Source organism: Mastigoproctus giganteus, chromosome 10 (assembly GCF_048544385.1).
Source record: "Mastigoproctus giganteus isolate SK-2022 chromosome 10, ASM4854438v1, whole genome shotgun sequence".
Lineage (NCBI taxonomy): Eukaryota > Metazoa > Arthropoda > Arachnida > Uropygi > Thelyphonidae > Mastigoproctus > Mastigoproctus giganteus.
In genome coordinates this window covers 209,049,964-209,066,922 of record NC_143584.1, presented here as the reverse complement: position 1 = coordinate 209,066,922, position 16,959 = coordinate 209,049,964, and the positions used below count along the sequence as shown (strand labels likewise).

The window sequence follows — 16,959 nt, the reverse complement described above, 5'->3', positions numbered from 1 at the left end:
CATCATGACAGTCTGATTGATGCATTTTAAAATAAAACATTAATTTGTTTGGAACACAGCTATTTTATTTGTAATAGCTTCCCTAAAGTCTTTGTTCTGTGTTTTGTAAATCTTGTAAAAATATGATTTTCAGTTGAAAAAAGAAAATAAAAACTAAGACAGAAAATAAGATCAGGCAAACACACTCAAAAAATTAAGGTAAAAAATGCTTCAGTCTGAGAGATGAAGCAATATTAGCTCTGGTACTCTACAGAGCTCTGCTGCTTCATCTTTTTGTTTTTTTGGCTGTTACATTGACTGAGAAATGAAATACTAGCAGCTGTGGCATCTGCTTGTCAATGTGAGGGAAAAATGACCTTGTAAATTTTAAGAAATGCTATGAAAATATTCTTTATTATTATTAACGGTTTCTTATTTTTATTTGACATTTTATAATCATGTTTAGCATATCATAATTAATATATCAGTTTTAAATTATAAATAAAATTTTACAACAAAGAGGTGTCTCATAGATGCAATGCAAATGGCTTTGTTAAATTGAGGGCATGAGTGACAAAAGGTTAATTATGATCTGCTAAAATGAATTACATAATACCAAAGAAAATAAACAAGAGAAACCAATAATAATAACATTTTTATTGCATTTTTAAGAATTTTCAGGTCACTCATCCCTTGAATTGAAACACAGATGCAATGTGAATGTCTACATTTTTGTCAGCTGTTTGCATTTAGCCAGTAAGACTTCTTAGGTTTGAATATTTTCCAAAATATATGGCATTAAATGGATTGAGTAAACTAAATGCTGATAGTATCCTTGTTCTTTCTCAAGTGATGCACATAAAGGGACAAATTTAAATTGAAAATGGATGGTTGCAGGATAGATATGCAAAAATTCTTTCAGGAGAGTGATTTATTGTTGGAATATACTTCCATCAGGTGTTGTGGAAGCGAGTAGTTTGAATAAATTTAAGGATGGATTAGATACAAGGGCTGTTCCTATAAATAATGATCATAATTTTCATGAACATTCATACTGCTTGCTATTTCTAGCTAGGCTGCAGAATTTAAGACCAAACCAAGCTGCATCACATAGCAACTGTGCAGTTGACTCATGCACACGGTATGACCTTGCCAGTCAAGTTTATGCATGTTCAGTTTCAACTAAGTAATAACAGATGTGACATGCGAGAAACAGTATGCTGCTCTCACATTTTGTTTCCATCTCAAGAAAACATCAGTTGAAGCATATGAAATGTTAAAAGAGACCAATGGTGAATTTATGCTTCCATATAGCACAGCTCATGGGTGGTGTAGAATGTTTAAAGATGGATGTGATTCAATCACAAAAATCGGCAGTCGTGGAGCTCCAAATACTGCCGTCACCACAGAAACTATAAATACTGCTTCTGTAATTGTGAGAGAAGATTGTTATATAACGGTAAGGCAACTGGCAGAAATGTTGAGAATTCCTGTAGGAAGCATGCTTGGTATTCTCCATGACTATTTGCATAAGACACATGTTTGTGCATGCTGGTTTCCAAGACTACTCACACCCAAGCAACAGCAAGTTTGCATGGAGGTTTGTCAGGAGCTGCAACAGATGGTTAATGAAAATGTGAGGTTCTGCACAAGGTGATAACGGCGAATGAGACATGTCTTCATTGAGTACTGCGTACAGGTCTGGAGGCCTCATTTTAGGAAGGATGTAGATTTACTTGAGTGTGTACAGAGAAGGGCAACAAGATTGGTGAGGGGAATGAAGGGATCCTCTTACCAAGAGAGGCTTAAGTTCTGCAAATTGCAGTGGCTGGAGACTAGGCACCTGCGCGGTGATCTGATTGAGGTGTATAAGGCTTTGAATGGGTTGAGCACGCTGAGTTCTGATGGGATCCTTCCACTTGTTCAGATTACGAACCTAAGGGGGCATAAATTCAAATTAAGAAAAAACAGATGTAGAATAGATGTGCGGAAATTTGCCTTTAGCCAGCGGGTGGTTAATTGCTGGAACAAACTTCCATATGTCGTCGTGGAAGTTGATAGGTTGAAAAAATTTAAGGAGGAACTGGACAGGCATTTGGAGGGAAGGGTGTGATTTTTTTTTTTTTTGGCTGATGCTGCATAAGCTCATACACTTGCTTTCTTGCATCACATGCCACTACTACTACTATTATTTCAACCCAGAGAGTAAACAACAGAGCTCTGTTTGGAAGTCTATGTCATTGCAAACACCAAAAAACAAAAAATTGTGGCCTCTGCAGGAAGGCTATTTTCTTGACATTCACAGAATGTTTTACCACCATTTTGCTACGTCATGTGACCAATTACAAGACCTTGCTACAGAACTGTACTGCACATTTTGTGGAACCACATTCATTGCAAATGACCACAACTGTACACTGATGGGTGGATGCTGCATCACGACAATGAGAGACCTAATATTGCTTATGCTGTCATCAAGTACTTAGCCACCATTAATGTCAGATGTGTTCCTCATCTGCTCTACAGCCCTGACCTTGCACCCTCCAATTTTTTTTTTTCTTATTTCCAAAGTCAAAGAAGGAGCTGTGAGGAAAACATTTTCAGTAATCAGAAGAATTTATAAAGATATCAGGGTCAATTCTCAATTGCATGTCAGAAAATGGCTTCCACCATGTGTTTGAAGAATGGCAGAAACGTTGGAGTAAGTGCATTTCATCAAATTGAGAATACCTTGAAAAAGACCATCAAAATATGGATGATTATATTATTAAAGGTAAGTTGTGAAAAAAAAAAAAATTATAGGCATTCTTTATTGAACAGCCCTCATAAATTATTACAGGGGATGGACAGATTATTTTTTTTTATAAGCTTGCTCCTTGCATCATTTGTCATTACTAATACTAATAATTAGTTGCATTGCATTTTATTACAGTAGATGTGCAGAAACAGTATTTGTAAGTTAATCAGGAAACTTAGATGATGTTATTTTTGTTCATTGAGACCATGCTCAGGACAGTAATGTTTTTACAAAACATTTATCTATTGAATGATAAGATTTTTTTTCATTAGTGAGGATATAACAATTTTTATTCAGTTGTGATTGTTCAGTTATACACACCATTAACATAATTGGAGAAAATCCACTAAAAAAACTTGGGACATTTGGTTGTAGCAGAGTCATCATCACTGTATCCAATTCCAATACTGTCAGCATCAACATTTGTCTTCCTCTTCAGAATTACTTAGTTCCAGGGGTGCCAAAAGTCAGCATAGTCCCCTGTCCTCAGTGCACCTATTTAGTTCAAAATCTGCATACTCAGTAATTCACTCTAGCAGTTGTTTCACTCTTAGCACTAAAATCACCTACACTAATTATTTTCTAATGTGATATGTCAACGTACAGATTGTTTATAAATTATTCACCTGATTATGAAACTCGATTAAAATTTTATTGTAATAGGTATCTTAAAAAGGTGTGCTGCAGTTCAGATCAACTCAATGAATTTTTTCTCATGTGGTTGGCAGCCTTGATCCCAGAAAGCATTGCAAGAGTATGGCATTAAAATGGTGGCAGTGCAGGAGAAAGCAATGTGCATGTTGTGGCTGTGTGATACCAAATATCCAGTGACTCTGAAGAGATATTTTTGGTGGGAATTCCAGAAAGATCACCCTATGGAACAAATTTACCTGAAGTCCTACAAAATCTATCCACCTTCCAAGCATGCAGCTGCAAATGCCACAAACATTGCACAGGGTGGTTCAAAACAGATTGAAACTTTATACTTACGAAGTGCAAATTGTCCAGGAAATTAGGCCTCGCGACAAATTACGAGGGGAATTTGTTGTTCATATTCTCAACTATATAGACAAAGATGAGCACTCTTTAGAAAATGTTGTTTTCAGTGATGAAGTGACATTCCACTTATTTGATAAAGTTAACAGACACAATTGTTGCATATGGGGATCTGAAAGTCTCCACTCAGTTTGTGAACACGAGTGTGATATTCCCAAGATAAATGTATGGTGTGCACTGTCCTTCAGCCAGGTGATTGGGCCATTTTTTTTATACAAAAGCTCTGTGAACTCTGCAAATTGCTAAATATGCTTGAATTGTATGCTGCACCTCAGTTGGAAGATATGTAGCCATATGTGTTCTATTAGCAAGATGGGGCTATACCACACTGGAGCTTGCATGTACATGATTTCCTCGATAAAAAATTTCCTAACTGATGGATCGGCTGGGATGGTCCCATTCCATGGTCTCCTCATTCTCTGGATATCACACCTATGGATTTCTTTGTTTAGGGCTACATAAAGGGGAAGATGTATATAAAAGAAAACGTTAACAGTGTCATAGTTAAAATTATGGATTGAATAGGCAGTGACTTCCATTTCTCAAGAGATGCTTCAGAACACTTGGAATGAAATCAGCTGCTGTCTTGACATTCTATGTGCTACCAAAAGTATCCATATGGAGGTTTACTGAAGTGCAGTTGTGTGATAGGAAATTCTTTGAGTTGCTTTATTAAGTGCAGCAAACTGTTTTACAATACCTATTACAATAAAAAATTAATTGAGCTTCATAATTAGATGAATAATTTATAGACACTGTATAATTATACATAAATAAAATAACTGCATGCTTACACAGTGAACAAGAATGCCACACATTCAAATTGAAACTGGAATCATAACGAGAGAGAGAGAGAGGTCGTGCAGTTTGACTATTGACTTCCAGTTCAGTTTGCTCCCAAATTACTTGGACTAACTGATCCACAGCTGAATTCAAATTGCACATAAACTATGAATTGGGTTAGGGTAGGAAGTTACAGATAACACACCTGCAAATGCAAGTATCTGGCATGGGCAATAATTTTAAATACATTAGAGTCATTGTCCTCCAGGTGATGATTGGGGGGTTAACAAGTGCAAAAATTCAAATTAAGACAAGTGCATGTATTGTTATGTTTTACCAGTTTCACTTAATAATGCTGTGTAACCAACACATTACTTTTAAAACTACTGAATTAAAACTGTATATTTATGAAACTAGAGAAGAGGAAGCTAATCTCTTATTGGTGATTTAATGTGCAGTAGATATTTTCTTTTCAAGTGGGGTTGTGAAGCCGTGTGCTACTACAGCCAGGTTAAGAAAGGCCCCATTCTTTACATCATATGTTAATATTTATTTCGTATCCAGTACAGTTTATTAATTTGAATATTTTGTTACAAAGTATTGTTGTTAATGTAGTTTGAAATGTGAATTTTTTTCTAAAGAAATGTTTTGCACTTTATTTTCTAGTGTTTTTTATGCTTTGCCAGTCAAGTTGTTGGTGCAATAACTTGGTGTGATTTGGGATGAAAGGAAAGTTGTTTATGGAGGATGCCAGTCCAATATGCTTTACTCATGGTAAATCAAGTTATTGATTAATTTTTAAAATGAAGTAATTCTAAATAGTTATTTTAACATTATTTTAGCAGCCATAAATCTGCAATATATAGAAATTTTCATAATGTCTCTGCACTCAAACAGCAGCAGCAGGGACTTTTATGACTTTTTGATCATTACTTCTTTTTATAAAGGATAAATGGAGATAAGTATACTTATTTGGAGTATTGATGCTAATGGCATGAATGCTAGGGCTCCCAACCTAGGGAGAGTTGGCATATTTTCATTTGCTTTTTCAAAATTAGGATTGCAACTTCCAAACCAGTAATTAAATATGCCAAAAAAGAGGTATCAAATGCTGTCATATAATTTTACTCTAAACTGATCTCCATGTCCTCAAGTCTCACTAGACAAAAAAAAACCATGGAATAACAGAACCTCCTTTTGTGCTTTCAGTCATTCTGTCCAAAATTTTCTTTATATAAGTCTTATTTTGTTTCATAAGGAACTCAAAAACTTGGGAAGTATTTGAAAGCAGATAATGGATTATTATTTTCAAAAATTTATTTCAAATACTTAGGTATATTTACTAAGTCTTTGTCTTGTCAAGTATCAAGATTTTATGAGGGTATAAAAGGGTTCCCTTACCAAAGACTTGTTCTGTGAATTGCAGCATCTGCATTGGAGACCTAATCAGAGTGTTTAAGGCTTTAAAAGGGCAGAGTATACTAACTATTAACGGTACCTTTACTCTTTATCAGATAGCACACACAAGGGGACAAATTTAAATCAACGAAGGATGGTTTTAAAATAGATGTATGGAAATTTGCCTTCAGCCAGAGAATTATTGATTGTTAGAATAAACTTAGTGTTATGGAGATAGGAAGTTCTGACAAAGTTAGTGAAATTAGGCAAATTATTAGAAGGGATATGGCCAACCGGCCTAGCGGGTGGGTAAAGTGCCTGCCTGGGCAACCCAAAGGTCGCGGATTCGAATCCCGTCTCGGGCTTGGATCAGAATAGAAAATTTAAAAAAAAAACCTTGAGAGGTGTAATATGGCCACAGAAGTCGATGTGCCAACAACTAACATAAAAAAAAAAAAAAAAAGAAGGGATATGCAAATGAAGTTTTTTTTTTTCTTTTCATTTTTTTAATGGCTGACATACACTGATGAGCCAAAACATTGACACGAACCACAGCTGACACGGTCAGCTGTGGTTAGTACCTACTGAAAGTGGTCCAAGGAGGGGAAACCCACGAACTGCCTGTGAGTTATTGGATGACCATGGCTCATCGATGCTTGAGGTGAGCGGTGTAACTCACCAGTAATTAGACTGCTGGTGATGGGAGTAATGTGTCACAACACACAGTACATTGAACCCTGCTGAAAATGGGGCTGCATAGCCACAGGCCACTCCGAGTGTCCATGCTAACTGCCATTCACCTGCAACAGCGCCTACAATGGGCACGCAAGCATTGAAACTGGACCTTGAGTGATTGGAAGAAGGTCGTCTGGTCCGATGAATCACGTTTCCTGTTGCACCATGTGTATGGCCGGGTACGCTTGCATTGTTTACCTGGGGAAGTAATGCCGCCTGGATGCACCATGGGACGAAAACAAGCCGGTGGCATGCTTTGGGGGATGTTCTGCTGGGATACCCTAGGTCCAATCATCCATGTGCCGGGCACTTGCTGACCAGGTACACCCTTTCATGCCAATGGTCTTCCCCTCTGGCCATGCCGTCTTTCAGCAGGATAATGCAGTATGCCACACTGCCCGGATTGTTCGAGACTGGTTCGTGGAACATGAGGAAGACTTCCGGGTATTGCCCTGACCTCCAAATTCCCCAGACATCAATCCCATCGAGCATCTTTGGTTTGTGTTGGAACAGCAACTCCGATCTGCAGCATCTCAACCATGAACCTTACAGGGGTTAAAGGAGCTGCTGGTTACATGTTGGTACCAGATACTACAAGACACATTTAGAAATCTTGTAGCATCCATGCCTCGCCAGGTACAAGCTGTTTTGGCTGCATGTGGAGGACCAGCATCATATTAGGTAGGTGGTCATAATGTTTTGGCTCATTGGTGTATAAGCTTGGTTCCTTGCATCATTTTGCCAACACTAGTATATCACAATTTAAATATATAGGGCAGTTGTTAATAACATGCAATAAATATAAGAACTGTATTAACATCTAAAATTAAGCATAAAGAGTTCCTATAAACATATGGTTGTAAATACTCTGCTAGGAGGATGTATGTTTGTTAGAAGATGTATGTATGTTCAGTTTTGTTGGGTTAGAGTAAGACTAAATTAGACCAGTACATTATGTTGTTAGGAGCATGTTTGTTTATTTGTTTTCAAGTTATCAGTATCTTAATGTTTACAAAATATGCTAAAGATGTTCACTGTTCTTTGTTTGTTTCAACATATTGCTGAGCCCTGTGGCTCAGCAATATGTTGAAATATCTCAGCAATATCTAACCGACGCGGTGTTATTCCATATCATCTCCTTTATGTAGCAATAAAGATAATGAGAGACTCTTTGACGGTGGCTTTCAAATATATAGGTAAAGATACTAAAGTTATCCGCAGACAAGTTTAATCCAAAGAATACATTAACAGCTGTATTGAAAACAATTTGACCTTCCTAAGGATAATTCCAAACTATCTACTACTGGGCTCAACGTAAGCGCGATCTATTCGCTATGTTAGACAGCTCGGTAAACCTACAATGTTCTATGTATATTTTAGTGCACTTGCATCGTTTATACACAGCCAATTATAGATTAGCAAATTTGCAATAGCAGCATCGTTTAAGTTACATCTCATATTGTGAATCTCATATTGTGAATATGAGATGTAACTTAATTGCAAATTTGCTAATCTATAATTGGCTGTGTATAAATAATGCAAGTGCACTAAAATATACATAGTCTAATTCTTTCGCAGCTTGAGGCATAAGCCTTTAATGCATTAGAGACCTATGGTGTTCTTGACTCTGAGTGCCAATAAAATCAGCTAATGACACTAACTCACTAACTTTGATTTGGTACGTCATATCCAGAAGGACATTATTTCACGTCATTTCCGCGTTGCAGAATCATGACAAATTGGTTTTACTACAGTCTGAAATTTAGTAGATGCCGCCAAAGTTGTTTTCACATCAAAAAGTTTCATCATAGGTAAAGTAGGGGGCTGTAGATATAAATGATAACAGTGGACATTTATGGCTACAACTTTCCACTGTTATGTTGTCCCCTCCCACAAAAGTGTGAAAACACCATTTTTTTTTAAATCAAAGTTGGTATTATACATGTTAGGTATAGCTTCTTTCTGTACGTAGCTACAAGCAAACTGGGTTTGCTACGTAGTGCATCGATCTCACATTGTGGAGGTACTTTGCCACGAGTTGCCTTGGTATTGTACTTATCAAAATAAAAGGCAATGCTTGCTTCATTGGAGAAATATATTGTTTTTTACTTAAGGTGTATATGTGTATCACTACCCAGACCTCGGTTTTGACTGTTTCGAAGCTAATGTGGTCAAATTCACAACCTCAAAAGTCATAACTGAAAACCTCAGTTTAGCTCTGGGTTGACAAGTCAAGACATGTTTTGACTCTATTTAGAATAACATTGGTGGGTAGGTAGACATCAAGAAGACCTATGCAACCCAGTGACGAGATATATCCACAGTAAGTGAGATGGTGTAGTAATTAAAGTAGACATGGTTAATTTTAGGGCAAAAGTCTCAAGCTATGAAAGCCATAAAGTCTATACATGTCAGGCATAGCCTCTTTCTGTACATAGCTGTGAAAACTGTATTTGCTTCTTAGTGCATGGACAATTCCTCGCCTGTAATGATGGAAGAAATGAAGTGCGGGTAAGCAGTAGCATGATGACAAAGATCCTGACACATGAGAACCTGCTACTCTCTGTAATCATCAGTGATGATGCGAGGCACAAACTTGGCTGAAACATATTGCTTTGCCATTGATTGACATATCCCAAAAGAAATACTAATTTCACTGGCACCTTTGTTGTCCAAAAAAAAAAAAAAAAAAAAAAAAAAATGCTGTGAAAACATCTTTTTTTTAAATTTTTTTTTTATATGATTGCTAATCAGATCATGAATGATTGAATTGTTGGTTTTAGAAGATGAAGAGAGTTGGCTAAAGTGAAGTTTATCTTTGTTGGCAAAGTGGCTCTCCTTAAACTTTGTGAACCACAAAAATGTCCTCAAACAACACCCAGCAACCTCTCCAAAAGCTGTTTTTAGCATTTTGTGGGTTTCTGTTGCATAGCTCCCTAATTTGAAAGAAAATTTGATACAAATCATTTCTCAGTAAAATCACTAATTTTAAGATGTGGGTTAACACATTAAAAAATAAAACACATTCTATTCAGCTCTAATTCATATTGACTTCAGATAAACAGACGATTCATGCATTGTTATGTATAGATGGGTCACTGAACATATTGTAATGAGTTGCAACTCTATGATGCCTCAATTTCAAGGTACAAAGAGAGTTGCCTAACTTTTTGATCACACTTCATATATATACCTGGTACTCATGTCCAGGTAGCTAAATTGGACAACTATTAAACTTTTCAAAATTATAAATTCAATTTAAAAAAGTAAAGAAAATTATTGTTATTGGATGGGGAAAAAAATGTGGGGCAAGTTTCTTTTTAAAATTATTACAAAAGAACAAATATTGAGAAATAACTTTCTTCAGGTTATTAAAATAATAGGTAAGGATAATTTTTTGTTATTTTATTTTATATTTTTTGCTGCCTTTCTCAGTGTTTGCCTAATCTTACCAAACTTTCTTGCCATAAAAATGAATCTGGCATTTGTCACATTGTTAAAATGTGATTCCCACATATAAAACTTAATTTCAAATACCAAGGTTTTAGAAAAAATTTAAAAAATGAAGGAAATGGCCACTTTAACTTTTCTGCAGAAAAATGCATCAGTATTTGCATGTGAAGAGATGCACAAAACCACGTTAAGGGCAAGCCATGAGTACATGAGTGCATTTTTGAAATTACTCTTGTGGGTAGTACAGTGATTATGATTGCTATCCTTTCACATAGTGTGGACAAGGCCTTGAATCCTGCCCAAACAAGAGGAATTTGTGGATTTGTTTTTTACTTTGTGGGCAGCTTTCTCAGAGAAGAGTTTCACCAAGGGTTGCACGTTTCTATTTGATTACTTATAGTATAACTTGCAGTTTTAAAAATTGCTAATACAAAACATTCAGTATGGATTGATTTCATATTGGCATTAACTAGAAATGTGTTATTATTTTGAAATATTCCTAAGAATAATCTTACATATAAAAAAATGTGTGCCTCAAACCCGGATTCTGATATATACAAAATTTGAATATGGGGAGTATGATGTATCCAGGGACATACAGGACAGGAGGGGTGGGGGTTATGCTCTTAGTTAAGAAGCATATTATATCCAAGGCAGTGCATCCAGTTGATATGGGTGACCAGTGTAATGCTGAGTCAGTTTATTGTGACATGAGCACTGGAGAAACACAAATGAGAGTAGGACTGTGTTATTGGCCTAATGAATGTGATGAGTATACCAAACAGCTATACAGTGAAATAGACTGGGTCAGTAAATCAGAATGTCTTATAATGGGGATTTTAACTCTCCAGATGTTCACTGGAATTTGTGGGTTTGTTACTCTCCACACACTAGCAAGACTTGTAGATTTATAGGATTACTGTTTTCTACAGCAGCCTGATAGAGAAGTAACAAGAGGAAGCAATACTCTTGATGTGGTTGTCGACAGTGATTCTTCATGCATTAAGAATCTGCAGGTAAAAGACTCAGGGTGTAGTGATCACAGTGCACTGATGTGGAATTTAATTAAAGATATAACTACTGTAAGGGTGACTATAGTGGTTTCAGACAGTTTTTAAATTCTGTGTAGTGGGACCAACTGATGAAGTTGCCAACAGCAAATGCTAAATGGGAAGCATTCAGGGAAGTAATCTGAGAAGCTACTAGGCTTTTCATACCAACTAAGAAATACTGTAGAGGTTGATGGGCTGAAAAATAGCAGTTGAAGTTTAATACAGTAAACCCCTGCTATTCGTGGTATCTGTTTTCTCATATTCGCGATCGCTGATTTAATATAAAATGAAACCTAAAAAAATGTGAATTTTAAAGCGCCATGAATATTTTCCGCCATGAAAAAACATGGGCGTTGCTAAAATTATCTTTCCCGGTCAAAACAGCGCTCAGTGGGTGGGGGAGAGGGGTGACAAAATCGCGAGCGTGGATGTTTCTCGCTAATCCTTGTTCAGTATGTGTTATGTGCTTGTCATGGAATTTCTTCGTTTGCTTTTAATTTATATGCTTATAAATTGAATAAATTTATAAATTGACGGAAGAAAGTGACTTTATTGTGGACAAGTTCTTTCTAACCCGTACAAAAAATATGGCTATGAATAACAAGGGAAATGGGAAAAGATCAAAGAAGGTGATGACATTAGTGAATAAAATTGAGTTATTAGATAAAATTTCTAATGGTGAAAATGTCTCCTCAGTGGCAAAACATCATAAAATCAATGAGTCAACGGTACAATCAATCAAAAAATCGGAAGAAAAAATCCGCCGGAGTGTCCGTGAAAATGCGCCAATTGCTTAAAAAATTTGCTCTGTAACTCGCGATGTTAAATTAGAAAAAATGGAAAAGCTTTAAATCTGTTGATAGAAGACCGAACTCAAAATAAAATTCTGTTTAGTTCACTCATCATTCGTGAAAAGACAAAATTCCTTTATCAACACTTTAGCGAAACTGGTGATAGCACTGGTGGGATAAGTTTTTTTGCTAGCAAAGGCGCTGGTTTGAAATTTCTAATAAATATTACATTTAATATTAAATTGTTTCTTATTTTCATTTCGATGCCATATGCTTGCATTTCACTATGTACTGTCTATGTACATAGTCATATTATGAAGGTACATCTAATACATACATAGACAAAATTTTAGACTAGTTTTTCTTATATATTTCATACTTTGGAACGGAACCCCTTTATTACTATGGGAGCCATAACTCAGTATTCACGTTTTCGGTATTCGCGACATTTCTCAGGAACGTAACCCCCGCGAATAGCGGGAGTTTACTGTATTCACAAATGCAAGGTACTGCATGTGGGTAGCAGTAATCCCAAATTAACATACCAACTGTGTGGTACTATGCTCTGGGTAATGGGAATTGAAAAAAGACTTGGGGATAATTGTGCAGTCAGATACAAAATTATCTGAGCAGAGCAGACATGCTACCAGAATATCTCATGGGGTTTTGTTAATGATATACAGAAACTTTGCTAGCAGGGATAAGAAGGTGATTATCACTTTGTACAAGGCCGTGGTTAGGCTGCATTTTGGAATGCTGTATACAGGTCTGGAAGTCTCACTTTAGGAAGGATTTAGATCTGCTGGAACAGGCACAGAGAAGGGCAACCAAGCTGGTGAAGGGAACAAAATGGTGCTCTTACGTAGAAAGGCTTCAGTTCTGCAAATTGCAGCATCTTGCGACTATCACCTGTGAGGGAGATGTTTAAATTCTTGAATGGATTGAGTAAGCTGTATGTTAATGGCATTCTTCCACTTGCTGAGACTACACACGAGGTGGGCATAAATTCAAGTCGAGGAAGGATTGCTGCATGATAGATGTGGGGAAGTTTGTCTTCAGCTAGTGGATGGATTGATTGGAACAAACCTCCATCTGTTGTGGAACTGGGTAGTTTGAATAAATTTAAGGCGTTATACAAATTTTTGGAGAGTATGGATGGATGAAGTGCTAATTTTTTTTTTTTTTTTTTTACTTTATTGGCTGATACTTTATAAGCTTGCTTTCTTTCTTCACTGACAGTAATCAGCAACTGCATTATTTCTTGCCACTACTAATACATACGTTGAACTGAAACTCATAGGATACCTCTAGGGTATCCTAGGGTATACAGTGAAATATGGTTTTGTATGATATACATTAGCATTAAATTTTTTTATAATGTTAGATCAAAATTTCTAAAGGTTTATATATATTTCATTTTTCTTTCATTTAGTTCTGAGTATGGCAATGAGCATCAAGTTAGTGATATCTCCTCTACTAGTGGCTTGCTGGATGAGTCAAATTCTGCCCTGAAATATATCTTAGACCAAAGTCATTGTAACAATGTTTCTCTCACTAGTGTACCATCAAATATTACTAAATGTGAACCCAGATCACTTGGGGAGGAAAATGTACTTTTTAGTCATGCTCCCCACCAGACTGCTATTCAGGCTTCTGCTGTCAAGAAGCATGCCACCTATCAGGTATGAATTTATAAAATTTGTTTTAAATTTTTAAATTCAGTTTTATTTGAAAACTTGAACAAAAGAAACTGATATTGTTTGCACTTTTGAAACTGAATAGATTTCAGATTGCTTGTTTTCTTTTTATTTTTGTAAAGAGTTTGCAAGTCTGTCTTGTTCTTTCATGTGACATTTCAGTCAGCAAGATTTATACTGCGTTTACAATGCAATGATCTTAAGGCTCACAGCAAAACAACTTGCCTCTAGAATGAGTTTTTCTGGTATTGCATTGCTTTCAATTAGATGGTCTTGCTGAAAGGTTAATTAGTATTAGTTTCAGCCACAGAGTGCAAGGAAGCCATCAGTTTTTTTCTGCACCTGGCATCTGCCAAAAAAAAAAAAAAAAAAAATTATATATATATATATAAAATATATTATTTAAATGAATCTATTAAAAAATAAATGTATTTATAAAAGAATAAAAAACTTATGTTTCTCTCCTTATGTTATTAATTCTGAAATAAGTTACCACCACAGGTAGATGAGCTGACATTTATTCAAAGGACAGCTAGACAGTTACCTACATAAGGTAACTGTCTAGCTGTCCTTATGTAGGTAACTGTCTAGCTGTCAGTTACCTACATAAGGTAACTGACACTTTCAAAAAGCAGTTTCACATTTAGCTGCTGACTCCATATTTGGACATGTATTTCAAGTACAGTCTTACAATAGTTTTATACATTTGAATTATGAACTTATCTCTACAGTCTACTGTTTGATAATTCATCCAAAAGGTACCATTGGTTTCCCTTGACACCTGTCTACATTTTTTGAGACATTTATGTCTGACCAATATATAACTCCTGAAACGTTTTCTTCTTCCACAGTTTCTAATTCAACTTCAAGCTTATAAGTTAGTTTATTTATTTATTTTTTTATGAAAACCGCAAACACTAAAGGTACTTAGTACCACGCACGGGTTGGAGGTTGAGAAGATGAAAGAAGATATTTGTTGACATTAGATTTGAACTTCTGTAGACTGTAATTTTCAGGAAATATGTATGAAGGAAGATTGTTCCAGAAAATGGCAGTTGAACGAATAAATGAGAAGAAGAAAAGTTTCTTCTGGGAGTTTGAAGTCGAACAGTAAATGGATGTTGGCTGGTGGTGGCACATGTTTGGAAAGAGAGTGGGAATTATAGAAGCCAATTCAGAAGAACAGTGGAAGTATCTGTAGAAAAGGCACGCAGCAGAAACAGAACATCTATGAGACAGAGAGTGGAGAGACTCTGTTAGAGATGAGTCATTAATTAACCTAATTGCCCTCTTCTGTATGGAATCTAGAAGCCTGAGAGAGGTTTTGGGGGGGGGGTGTTGCCCCAGATGTGGGAACAATATTCCACGGTAGGGCGGATTTGCGATTTGTACAAAGTGAACAGCTGTTTGGAAGAGAAGCAAATTGAGAAAACCAAGTTTTTTAGATGGTGAGGAAGCATTATTTGTAATGCACTTGTGCCAAGAGAGATTAGAAGTTAGGGTAATCCCCAAAGAGATATCATCTTGCCTAGAAATCGGAGTGTCACCAAAGATAAGCATAGGGGCAGAAGAATCGTTTTTGTGAGATATAAGACAGGACTGGATTGTAGAATGATCGATATCAACTAAGTTGTCTTTGCCCCACTGGAGAATTACTTGGAGATCGGAATTTAAGGAATTGCTAGTGGATAATCAAGAAGTTGAAGCTGATTGAGCAAGACGAGGTTTCTCAAACTGGAAAGTGGAATGCAATATGTTATCATCAGCAAAACTGTGGATAGGATTTCCGGTCAATGGAAGGTCATTAATATACAATAGGAAAAGAGTGGGGGAAAGAACTGAACCTTGTAGGACACCAGCATTAGTGGAGAAGTTAGAAGACAGAGAGCCATCTACCATTACCCTCAGTGAGAAAACTGGATAACCAATTACAAAAAAACAGTTGGCAAACCATAAGATAGAAGCTTGTTATGCCAAATAAGATCAAAAGCCTTTGATATGTCAAAAGCAGCTGCTTGTGTTTCGCCAAACTTTTCCATTGAATTTGTCCATAAATGGGTAACATAAGTCAGAATATCACCAGTGGATCGACACTGGCGGAATCCATACTGGTGATCGTTGATCAGATGGAAGGTTTCAAGATAGTTTAAGATTTGGTGGTTAATTGATTTCTCCATTACTTTAGAAAGAGTAGAATTAATTGCAATGGGACAATAATTGGATGGGAGTGATTTGTCACCCTTTTTAGCAACTGGCTGGATATGAGCAAATTTCCAAGCAGAAGGAAAAACACCTTTGGAATAAGAAACTGAAAAAAGCGGCAAAGAATAGAAGTATGTTCAGGAGCACAGGTTTCAAGAACAAGTGGAGAAATGCCACCAGGACCTGGGGCTTTCTTAGCATCAAGATTTGACAAAATTTTTCTGATATCCTTTGACTGAAGCCCACAAGCGGCATTGAAAGGAGAGTGTTGGGAATGGTGAGAGGTGTTTTACCAATATCATCAATACATGAGTTCAAAGAAAAATGGGATGCTAGCAGGTCAGCTTTGTCCTTGGCTGAAGTGACAATAGAACCATCTGGTTTTGACAGAGGTGAGAGCAGAGATGGGCAACAAAAGTTGCAGCCAATAGCTTTTGCAAGAGACCAGAATGCTTGGCTACCATTAGGGCAAGAAGGAAGTTTTCTACTCTTAGCCTGTTCAAAATCTAGTTTGGGCTGATTAATAACTGCTTTACAATTGTTGCTAGCTTTGGTGTAGGCAGAAAATGAAACTGTAGAATTGGAAACAAGCCAATTATGATATTAGCATTAGCAAGGGCACATGATGCAAGAAAGCAAGCTTATATAGCATCAGCCAAAAAAAACCAACACACACCCTTCTCATTTCACCCATCCACTCGCTCCAAATGTTTGTCTACATCTACCTTGAATCTGTTTAAGCTATCAACTTCGACAACAACAGATGGAAGTTTGTTCCAGCAATCAACCACCCGCTGGCTAAAGGCAAACATCCGCACATCTATTTTACAACTGTCTTTCCTCGATTTGAATTTATGCCCTCTCAGGTGATTATTCTGAGCAAGAGGAAGAATTCCATCAGCATTGAGCATGCTCAAACCATTCAAGGCTTTATACACCTCAATGAGATTACCTTGCAGGTGCCTAGTCCCCAGACACTAATTTGCAAAACTTAAGCCTTTCTTCATAAGAGCAAC

At 36.5% G+C, this 16,959-nt stretch overlaps 1 protein-coding gene across 7 annotated transcripts in view; it reads left to right on the top strand.

Moving 5' to 3' along the window:
• Positions 1–16,959, top strand: part of LOC150079830 (homeodomain-interacting protein kinase 2-like) — a 264,858-nt gene that overhangs the window by 69,408 nt on the left and 178,491 nt on the right. For all 7 annotated transcript variants that reach the window (XM_090383658.1, XM_090383655.1, XM_090383654.1 and 4 more), the window contains 2 exons: positions 5,282–5,389; positions 13,477–13,726. In XM_090383658.1, coding sequence (XP_090239784.1) covers positions 5,376–5,389; positions 13,477–13,726 — 264 coding nt within the window. In that variant the 5' untranslated portion in view covers positions 5,282–5,375. The remainder of the gene's footprint in view (positions 1–5,281; positions 5,390–13,476; positions 13,727–16,959) is intronic.